This window comes from Megalobrama amblycephala, linkage group LG5 (genome assembly GCF_018812025.1).
Source record: "Megalobrama amblycephala isolate DHTTF-2021 linkage group LG5, ASM1881202v1, whole genome shotgun sequence".
In the NCBI taxonomy this organism is placed as follows: domain Eukaryota; kingdom Metazoa; phylum Chordata; class Actinopteri; order Cypriniformes; family Xenocyprididae; genus Megalobrama; species Megalobrama amblycephala.
In genome coordinates this window covers 20,101,905-20,113,409 of record NC_063048.1, presented here as the reverse complement: position 1 = coordinate 20,113,409, position 11,505 = coordinate 20,101,905, and the positions used below count along the sequence as shown (strand labels likewise).

At 38.0% G+C, this 11,505-nt stretch overlaps 1 protein-coding gene across 1 annotated transcript; it reads left to right on the top strand.

Annotated features, from left to right (window-relative positions):
- The first annotated feature begins 3 nt into the window (after positions 1-3).
- Positions 4-8,157, top strand: mtfr1l (mitochondrial fission regulator 1-like). The gene is made up of 8 exons (XM_048191094.1): positions 4-185; positions 726-856; positions 948-1,055; positions 2,453-2,562; positions 2,720-2,931; positions 3,487-3,847; positions 6,256-6,401; positions 6,521-8,157. The coding sequence occupies exons 2-7, from the start codon at positions 842-844 to the stop codon at positions 6,365-6,367; spliced, it is 918 nt and encodes a 305-aa protein (XP_048047051.1). The 5' UTR covers positions 4-185; positions 726-841; the 3' UTR covers positions 6,368-6,401; positions 6,521-8,157.
- Positions 8,158-11,505: the final 3,348 nt, after the last annotated feature.

Here is an 11,505-nt window from a genome sequence, read left to right as displayed (position 1 = left end):
CGGTGTTACTAACGCACTTCCGACTCATGCACCGCTTGCAAAATTAGCCGGGGGCGCGCTTGGCTAACAGCTAAACGGCTAACGGAACAGGGAGAAAGGAAGCCCAGACATTCACGACACATAGTAAACCATAGTAATCTGCACCAGTGCAGAAAAAATAAACTGAACTAATCTGACCACACACGGTATGTATTATATGTTTTCTAAATGCATAATTAGCGGCAGTACATCATGAGGTCGTTTGTTAGCTGTGATGCTAAAAGAAGGAATGAGGGTCACTTTGATTTGTTTACCTTGTTTACATTTTATTGCATTTATTAAAGTTCCCAATTTGCACTGTTACTCTTCTCTACTATATCTACCATAATCGTCTGGTCATTTAATTGCCCATTTTATTTATTTACTTTTATTTATAATTTCATTGCTGTACTTATCTGTTCAAGTTATTGATTTATTGTTTTGATTGCTTAAGTTATGTATATAGATAATTATCCTGTAGAGCGATTGTGCGTCATAAAACACCTTTGCTTGCACTGCACACTATTTACTTTTCACTTGATTTACACAAACTAACACAAAAGAAGGCAATCAGTCTGCAGCAACTGCAAAAAAAAACATCATTCACTGTGCTCTTTTATACTGTACATGATCTCTTGATCAGCATTTACAGTGGTGTTGCACCTAAATAATAGAATATTTTATGTTTTTCTTGCACATTTTTCAAGGCATAGGAACCCCTCATCCCAGATGAACATGTTCAGTGTGCTATAATATTAATAATCAAAACACCACTATACAATCCAAGGCTGTTGGGGTGCTTTCTTTCTACACTTTCAGAAAAATGGAGACTGAAGCAGTAAGTAAATAAACAGAGACATTTTATTTATGTTCTGTCACTGTTTATATATTTTTAGAATACTTGTTTTTTTTGTTTACTTGCTCTTCAGGAGGTAATCCCTATTTGGCAAAATAAACCACATGGATCAACTCGTAGTGTGGTGAGACGAATCGGCTCTACACTGCCACTTAAACCCGGTCCCAGGGCTTGTTTCCAGGTATGGGAATAAAATTGTTCATATAAACAAGCATATGCTTTCATGCATACTAATAATTAGGTGGTTGAGTTAAAGATTGAAAAGTGAAGTGTTGTAAGTTAACCCTCCTTAGCTTTTCAGGAAAAAAGTCAAACTTTTGTTGAGAAGGAACAGTAAGAGTGTAGCTTTTAAAAAAAAATAAATAAATAAAAAAATAAATTTCCCTGAAGTAGTAGCAATAAAATTATGAGCTGTTTTAACTGAAAGCAACTGATCTTAAAATATGTCAGTGCCATTGTTTTGTCTCGAGATGCACATCAGTAATGTTTTTTTCTTCTTCTAAGGCATGTTTATAAAAGCTACTTTTAATGTCCTAATTGAACTAACATCTAATCCTGGCTTGATCTAAGCCCTGTCTGTGAAACCAGGCCAAAGTAAATCAACAATTAATCATGTATTTGGGCCAGATTGCAGCCATCTGTTGAAAACAGAAATATAACATGACTTCATGTCAGAGTAAAATCATGTTTTGACAGTAATGGCCAGTAGATGGCTGAAGTGTTCTAGTATGCACCCACCCGTTGCACAAGAATTTGAGATTTTATGCTTAGGAAATATATATTTGGATATTTATTTAGACATTATCTGACTATTATGTGTTAAAATGTGGTATATTTATCTTTTAATCATTTTGAAGCATAATTTTTGCAGTAGATGGGTGGGTGTGCAAGTTTTTGCACTCTAAATGTTTTATAGTCCCATATCTGTATTTATATTCAACATTGGGGCTGATATATTCAACACATTTAAAAAAAAAGCTCTGCATTAGGGTCTTTCCCATTAAGTTGGTGTAACTTTTTTTTTAATGATGACTTAGACTCATCGAATGAAGTCCAGTTTTTTGTTTGTTTAGATAAAATATTGAAGAAAAAAAAATCCACTCAGATTGAGGAAATATTTGTATAAAAAAATGAAATCAGTCAAAAATAACTTTATAAGAGATGTCGTGGCCAGCTCGTTCCCGACCGTCACATGCAAACAAATTGTTTAAATTGCAAGATTATTTATTTATGCAGAAGATCATCTATTACAAAACTATAACATCATGTTTAGGGACTTAAAGAGAGAAAATAATAACCCAATAGGGTTATGAATGTTGATAAATAATAAACAAACTAAAAGAAAACAAATTGGAGCAAAAGACTACTCTGGAGAATTATGCTCCACCAGAGGAAGCACTGGTGAGCAGATTACTACAAACTTTTAAACTCTCTACCCATAAATTGAAAAAATTAACAGTGACATCTCTGGCCAATCACATGATGAGGTCATACTGCCCCCAACAGGTAAGAAGTGGAAGATGGGGCCATAACAGGGATAAAAAGTAAAGGTATGGCTGTTTTCTGCATGTTCTCCAGGAACTCCCAGGCCTTCCTCCAATGCGCTCTCTGGACGGTCCACTGGTGCCTACACTGGCAGATATTGCCTGGATTGCAGATGATGAGGAGGAGACGTATGCCAGAGTCAGGTAAGTCTGTCTTGCTGGTGCATGTAGCTTCATATAGTGCACCGGATTTCCTATTTGACTGCATTTTTAATGGTGTTTTGTAGGATTTAGTGTTAGATCCACAGTTTATAATATTAAAATAATTAATTTATCCCAATGCTGTCTTGCTGTTTGTCAGGAGCGACACACGTCCCCTGAGGCATGAGTGGAGGCCAACACCGCTGCTGGTTATGCACAGAAACTCGTCTGTGCCCAACTTCAGACGAGAAGGCAGGAGAGTCGAGGGTCTGAGGAAACCAGGTGTAACCGCTCTAAACCGCACCACAGCTTTACAAGATGAGCTGAGTCGACTCCGAGCCCAAATCGCCAAGATTGTTGCTGCAGAATCAGGTTCGGTATTTGACTAAAGCTTTTAGTTTCTATTGGGTTCTAGTGTTTTTGACATTGGCAAGTTAACACTTAAGAGGAATTTTGCCTTTAGACTAGGGCTGGGCGATATATCGCATGCGATTGTCACGCGCATTTCATCAGTAAAGCCGGTTTCCTGATTACCGCTAAATCGCCATCACCTGCTTTCAAATGGAGCGGCATTTAATAGACAGAGCCGTAGATCACCGACAAGCCACGCAATATCGCGTTCATTATCGGAGGCGATTCATCTGCGAAAATGAACGCGATATTGCGTAGCTTGTCGGTGAACTACGGCTCTGTCTATTAAATGCCGCTCCATTTGAAAGCAGGTGATGGCGATTTAGCGGTAATCAGGGAACCGGCTTTACTGATGAAATGCGCGTGACAATCGCATGCGATATATCGCCCAGCCCTACTTTAGACTCAAAATTAAGACTTGTCTGCTGCAGCAGAAATTTAGTAGTCAATTTGATGTATTTGCTTGAAAATGTTTTGACCTGTAGTGCTTCATCATAAAAATTGACTCATCATCAGATTCGAACCCAATCACCCCTGACCTGCTGTCCCCTGACGACACTAGTGTGGGCTTCTCCATGGCTCCTTTTGAGACTGCTGCTTACCAGCCTGCTCCCACAGCCTCCTTTGTCATTAGTGATGTCACAGAAGAGGAAGAAGAAGAAGAGGAAGAGGATGAAGAGGAGGAGGTGTCAGAGCTGGTACCTGATCCTGTGCCGCCAGTTTCCATGACAGCATCTGCAACTTTTGATCTTGATCGCCCTACTATGGACTTCCGGGAGCCAGAGGAAGACACTGTGTCACTTTCAAAATCAACAAGCTTTGCCGATGTCATGGACATCCTGAAAGATATGAACCGCATGAAGATGAGCAAGGACAGGTGAGTGCTGTTTCAACACCAACATAACACTGACAATGCAGAAATTGTTTTTATTCTTCTGTAAAGGCCTTTTCTTTTTACACCATATATGAGATGGGAAGTTGTGTTAATATTATATTATTACAACTACTATTCTACTACTACATCTCTCGAGTCTATGGTAGCCCATAGAAATGCTTGCATGACAGTTATGAAATTTGGCACACAGATAGAGGACAGTCTGATCTGTTACCATAGCAAATTTAGAGTCCCTAAACCAGGGGTGTCCAGTCCTGCTCCTGGAGAGCCACTGTCCAGCAGAGTTTAGCTCCAGCCCCAATAAGACACACCTGAACCAGCTAACCAAGGTTTTTTTAGGCATACTAGAAACTTCCAGGCGGGTGTGTTGAGGCAAGTTTAAACTGTGCAGGACAGTGGCCCTCCAGGACCGAGTTTGGACACCTCTGCTCTAACCCAATCCCACTAGCGCCACCAACTGTCCGAAGTTGCACTCACATTCATGCTAATAACTTTTGAACCATGAGAGCTTAAAATTTTTCTCTTTATTATTAAAGGATTAGTTCACTTCAGAATTCAAATTTCCTGATAATTTACTCACCCCCATGTCATCCAAGATGTTTGTCTTTCTTCAGTCGAAAAGAAATGGTTTTTGAGGAAAACTGCAAGATTTTTCTCCATATAGTGGACTTCATCGGCTACCAACGGGTTGAAGATCCAAATTGCAGTTTCAAAGGGCTCTACATGATCCCAGCCAAGGAAAAAGGGCTTTATCTAGCAAAATGATTGGTCATTTTCTAAAAAAATATAAATTTAGATACTTTTAACCACAAATGCTCATCTTGCACTAGCTCTGCAATACATAACGCATTACGTAATCATGTTGGAAAGGTCACACGTGATGTAGGCGGAAGTACCACTGTAGGGCGAATGACTGACATTTGACTTTCCAACATGATTACGTAATGAGTGGCGCATCACAGAGCTAGTGCAAGACGAGCATTTGTGGTTAAAAAGTATATAAATTGTTTCTTGTTTTGGTTTCTTTAAGAAAATGACTGATCGTTTCACTAGATAAGACCCTTATTCCTTGTCTGGGATCGTGTAGAGCCCTTTGAAGCTGCACTGAAACTGTAATTTGGACTTTCAACCCGTTGGTAGCCGTTGAAGTCCACTATATGGAGAGAAATCCTGGAATCGAAATTTTTTCGACTGAAGAAAGAAAGACAAACATCTTGGATAACATGGGGGTGAGTAAATTATCAGGAAATTTGAATTCTGAAGTGAACTAATTCTTTAATATAGTAGGTGCTGTTGTGTTTTGTAACTAATAATCATAATAATAATAGATATTATTTTTACCATTACTATTGATTTGTATTTATAATAATAATCATAATAATAATTATTATAAATCAATAGTAATGGTGTTTTAATGCCTATTCTTATTTTATTTATATTTATATCATTCATAAAAAATGTAATTGAATTTTGCGTGTTAAATTTATAATTATTATTTTAATGAATAGTGATGGCATGTTAAAGGGATAGTTCACCCAAAAATTAAAATTTGATGTGTATCTGCTTAACCCCAGGGCATCCAAGATGTAGGTGACTTTGTTTCTTCAGTAGAACACAAATGATGATTTTTAACTCCAACCGTTGCCGTCTGTCAGCCGTATAATGCGAGTGAATGGTAACACAATCTATAAGAGTCAAAAAATATGCATAGACAAATGCAAATTAAACCCTGCAGCTCATGACGACACATTGATGTCCTAAGACACGAAACGATTGGTTTGTGCGATAAACCGAACAGTATTTATATCATTTTTGACCTCTAATACACCACTATGTCCAACTGCATTCAGCATTCGCTTAGTGATGTCTGATCGCGCTCTGACAACGGCAGTGATGTCTCGCGCATATACTTCAATGAGAGCTAGACATCACTTCCGCTGTCAGAGCGCGATCAGACCTCACTAAGCGAATGCTGAATGCAGTTGGACATAGTGGTGTATTAGAGGTAGAAAATTATATAAATACTGTTCGGTTTATCGCACAAACCGATCGTTTCGTGTCTTAGGACATCAATGTGTCGTCATGAGCTGCAGGGTTTAATTAGCATTTGTCTATGCATATTTTTTGACTCTTATAGATTGTGTTACCATTCACTCGCATTATACGGCTGACAGAAGGAAGAGGATGACAGTTCTTGAGAAAGAATGGTTCGAGTTAAAAATCATTTGTGTTCTATTGAAGAAACAAAGTCACCTACATCTTGGATGCCCTGGGGGTGAGCAGATAAACATCAAATTTTCATTTTTGGGTGAACTATCCCTTTAAAACCTGTCATCATTATTATTATTTATATTATTAATAAATAGTGAATAATGTTAATGTTTATTTAGATATAACCGTGGATGCACCTCACTGAGGGAGGAAGATTCTGCCTCTCTTATATCTGAAGCATTGAGGAAGAAGTTCATTCTGAAGGATGATGACATCAGTGTGAGGAAATAATCTATCATCCAGACCCTCTCAGCAGATTCTCTATGTAAGGCTGAAGCATGGATTGCTTTTCTCTTTGGTTTAAAGTTACAAAGATACAAAGCTGAGAGAATAAAACATGGCTGTGAAAACTTTTATTCCTTTTCTTCCCTACTGGGTCAATAGGCCTGTGCCTGTGGACCGATGCCATGGAAACCCCATAAAGCCTAAATGGAGTTAATCTGCGTTCCTCAGTGCTCCCACAATGCTGTGCTGTTGTGACACATCTGGAAGGAAAGGAAGCAGTTATCGTCAGCACACGCACATACACACTCCAGCTGGCAATGAGCGACCAAGTTTGTAATGTGTGTGTGTGTGTGTGTGCGCACATAAGGGTCCATTAAGGATAGCCTTTATTCTCAACAGATCAGTGATCACTCAGCCTTCATCGTTCCATCATAGATTTTGTGAAATCCGAGCACTACTTCCTGTTTCACCATCATTGTTTTGTTAACTTCAATAGGACATTAATATCTTCAGATCCTTTATCAACAAGTGTGCAGTTGAAATTTCACATCATATTATTCAAGCCATGAAACAACAGAAGATTCCCGAAGGAGCCCAGTTCCAATTTGTCGTTTTGTAGATGTGTAGTTTGGAGCTGTAGAAGTGTATCTCTTGCCTTACACGTTTCCTCATACAACCCTGTTATACTTGAAGCATCTGATGTTACGGTACTGACGTGCTTTTGCCTCCGTTTAGAGACTAAACAAGACGCTCTTCTATTTAAAGGGTTTTTGTGTGTGCATGTGCACTGAAGATTTCGGATTGCATTCACTTGTAATTAGCGCTCTGTGATTTTTTTTTTTTCCCCTTCTACCCTACAGACTTTTGAAGTGTATATTGTGCCAGAAGACTGATGTGGTTCAGCAAACAATGTAACATAAGTTTGAATTCATATTTTGTGTGGTTTATCTTCAGGAAGTACATGGGGTGGGGGAAAAAGAACTATTTTTGGTTTTTGCTTGTCAGGCAGGTTGTAAATGTTTCTGTAAAATCTGAATAGCATGTGTGATGTGGTGCTGGGTGTGACTGTAAGCCAGTTTTGAGAATGCTTCATGTTTTATATGATGATGAAGGATGCTTTTTTTCCATTTGCAAAGTGTAACAAGAAGCTGTTTTAATACATACACTGCTTTTGTGCCATGATCGCTCACTAAAGTGGGAATCAAACTCAAAATGTGCTTTTCATTTCTTTCACATTCTTGTTTGGACATGCCTGCAGCCTTTCCCCATCTGTTTGACATTGCATTAGAAGAGATGTTTGGTGTTTTTAATCCCAAACCTTTCCTCAAACTTCACAATCTTCCAGCTCCTCCATACTTTTAGTACTAATTGTAGTTATCTTCACAACATAATTTAAACCCACAACTACTTAAAATTAACCTCCCTTAAGTGATACACTAGTTTACAGTACAAATGTTTTCATATCAGAGTTATAGTCTGATCATTATGCTAATGGGTGAGTAGAGCTGTAATATAGGGCGTTTTATCACGCACTGAACGTACTAAGGTATGTTCTGTACATGTCAAGTAACCGGTAAAATATGTGTGCTACTTTTTCATTCTGACTGCAGGGTTTCATTTATAGTTTTAACCATAGTAAACACTGCAAGTTTGCTTTGATTCAGGTCAGTCTTGCAGTTTCATGATTTCTTTTGGATGAAAGAAACTTGTGTACTTGTGTTTTCAATTTGTCAAATAAGGCAATTCTGTCTGCTTGTTGTTTGTGCGCAAGACGGGAAATAAATGGTTAAAACGCATTATAATTCATGTATTTTGTTCAATGTGATGATGATCAGCAACCGCAGGGGGCAGTATTCTCTACAGTCTTAACAAGTATAACATTTACTTTACCGTTCAAAACTAAGTTTGAAAATTAATAGGAATTCATAGGAATTCACTCTATTTCATATAAATTCTGTTCTTTTGAAATTTTTAATTATCATAGAATGCTTTGAAAGTGTCATAGTGTGGCCCTGTTTACACCTGGTATTATAGGGTTAGTTCACCCAAAAATGAAAATTCTGTCATTAATCACTCACCCGTAAGACCTTCGTTCATCATCAAAAATATCTTAATTTGTGTTTCGAAGATGAACGAAGGTCTTACGGGTGTGCAAGGACATGAGGGTAAATAATTAATGACAGAATTTTCATTTTTGGGTGAACTAACCCTTTACAATGTGTTTTAGTCAATCGGATCACAAGTAGAGGAGGGAGACACATACCTGTTTAAACCTCACCAGGTGTTTTAATCCGTCTCTTTTGTCCACTTCTGTCCTGCTTTTTTTGAGGGGAGGGTAAATGGGTGGGTAAAGTATGAGCTTTTACAGATCTTTCAATCTATTGAACAAAATAAGCTCGGGCTACTTGCGTATGAACACGAAAGGAGACGACAGAAAAACCTACGGAGAGCAGCAGTTTTCATTTCAGCTCTGATAGCCGCAAGACCACGCTGAACACTGTGAGTGCGTGTTAGAAATTGGGAATGGTGAGAGAACATTGTGCTTGGTACATTTATCATCTTAAAAGCAAACTTAAAAGGTTAAATCCCATCTGACTAGCGGGCTGCTCATAATGTTTACGTATTAGGTCAGTAGGTGGTCTTTTATGGCTGTTCGAACGCATTCGACCACGAGCGTTTACACTACGAAAGCAATCCGGTCAAATCCTTTTTCGACTCTGGAAGTGGTCAAAAGTGGACAAGCTCAAAACGTTTTAGACCCTGTTTAGCGTCGTTCACTTGTTATCTGATCAACCAAAACGCATCTTAATACCAGGTGTAAACGGCCACAGTTTCAACAAAAATATTAAAGGTGCCCAAGAATGCTTTTTCACAAGATGTAATATAAGTCTAAGGTGTCTCCTGAATGTGTCTGTGAAGTTTCAGCTCAAAATACCCCATAGATTTTTTTTTATTAATTTTTTTAACTGCCTATTTTGGAGTATCATTAACTATACACTGATTTTGGCAGCGCCGCCCCTTTAAATCGCGTGCTCCCTGCCACACGAGCTCTCGACTATATTACAGCGCATTTACAAAGTTCACACAGCTGATATAACCCTCAAATGGATCTTTACAAGAAGTTCGTCATGCATGCTGTATGCATGCTTCGAATTATGTGAGTAAAGTATTTATTTTGATGTTTACGTTTGATTCTGTATGAGTTTGAGGCTATGCTCTGTGGCTAACGGCTAATGCTACACTGTTGGAGAGATTTATAAAGAATGAAGTTGTGTTTATGAATTATACAGACTGCAAGTGTTTAAACCTGAAAATAGCGACGGCTCTTGTCTCCGTGAATACAGTAAGAAACGATGGTAACTTTAACCTCATTTAACAGTACATTAGCAACATGCTAATGAAACATTTAGAAAGACAATTTACAAATATCACTAAAAATATCATGCTATCATGGATCATGTCAGTTATTATTGCTCCATTTGCCATTTTTCGCTGTTGTTCTTGCTGGCTTACCTTGTCTGTGCACAGATCCAGACGTTAATACTGCCTTTCCTTGTCTAATGCCTTGTACATGAGCTGGCATATGCAAATATTGGGGTCATACATATTAATGATCCCGACTGTTACGTAACAGTCGGTGTTATGTTGAGATCTGCGTGTTTTCCGGAAGTCTTTTAAACAAATGAGATTTATATAAAAAGGAGGAAGCAATGGGGTTTGAAACTCAATGTATGTCTTTTCCATGTACTGAACTCTTGTTATTTAACTATGCCAATATAAATTCAATATTTAATTCTAGGGCACCTTTAAGAAACACAACTACTTTCAAACTTGATAAGAAATGTTTCCTGAACAGAAGGAACTGAAGATTGGAGTAATGACTGTTGAAAATTCAGCTTTGCCAACACAGGAATAAATTACATTTTAAAATAGATTATAACAAAAACAGTTATTTTAAACTGCAATATACTGTTTTAGTGCATCAAATAAACGCAGCCTTAGGTGATTATAAGCTTCTTTTTAAATTTGTGGATGGGGTTTTCCCGTTTTTTTTCTTGTCAGCTAATTCTCATCAGTTCTCATTACATTGAACAGCTGAAAACTCTGCCAACACGCTGCAGGTTAACAAAAACAGGTTCTGATGTTCGGTGAAACTCTAGACCTGCGGCTGAAACAAACACACTTTCCGATATGTGATCGTGTCTCAGGCCAAACCTGTTGCCAATGACTTTCTTTGTTTATTTTTAATCATTTACCAGATGCTTTTATAAAAAAGTTACTAAAAAAAGTGGGGTAAACACAAGAAACGTATAATGCAGAAGCCAACAGTATTAGCAGTGCCACAATACTAAATTAGCAACAAAATGCTGACAGACAAGGTGTATCTTCAGCCATTTTTAGGTTGTAAAAATTTTTTTCCCTGAATACCACAGTTTCTCTTCTTTGACATTGACACAGTGATTATTTGCCAGCTAGCATTTGCGTGCAGTGTCCTGTCTGGTAAAATGATGAGATCGCTGCACCTCTACTACTGAGTCTCCTGCACCTATCAGTGCACATGGGGCCTCTTCCTCACATTACTCCCCGGGGACACCCGTGACTTCGAAGATTCTAGTTAACCTCCTTTTTTAATTTTCTCTCAAAGACCTGATTTGATCCAGGCCAGTTTCAGTGTTCAGTCTATTTTCTGTGGCAGTCCTTGGCCTACTTTATTACACCTCACCTCTGGAAAGCAGATTCTGTCTATTTTAGATCAGAGAGGATTTTTAGGCGTCTGTGGAGATTTTGTTTAATAGAGTCCAGTGACACAGTGGCGTTGTTTGAGACTATAAATATTGACCTTTGTGTGACATTGACACACTAATTTAGCCTGTTGCTCAAAAGTTTCACATATTATTTTCCGGCTACTAAGTCTACATGTTGAGACATGTTTACATTCTCACATACTGGTCAAATGTGTTTAAATTCAGGTGTCTTTATGTTGCTAAGAGGAAAGCTGTCCCACCAGCTCCTGAAAGCTTCTATTCAGAACTTGATTTACTGAATAATAGAATAAATCTCTGTCAGACTGACCAGATTATGAGAAAAATAACAAATAAAGCATCTTTTTTTCTAATTTCAGGCAACAGAAACATGTTTGTGAT

What these genes read in the sequence shown, in the direction of transcription:
- mtfr1l (XM_048191094.1), top strand. An exon ending in GAGACGTATGCCAGAGTCAG is followed by an intron (nt 2,563 to 2,719) that starts GTAAGTCTGTCT and finishes GCTGTTTGTCAG; the next exon opens with GAGCGACACACGTCCCCTGA. An exon ending in ATGAAGATGAGCAAGGACAG is followed by an intron (nt 3,848 to 6,255) that starts GTGAGTGCTGTT and finishes ATGTTTATTTAG; the next exon opens with ATATAACCGTGGATGCACCT.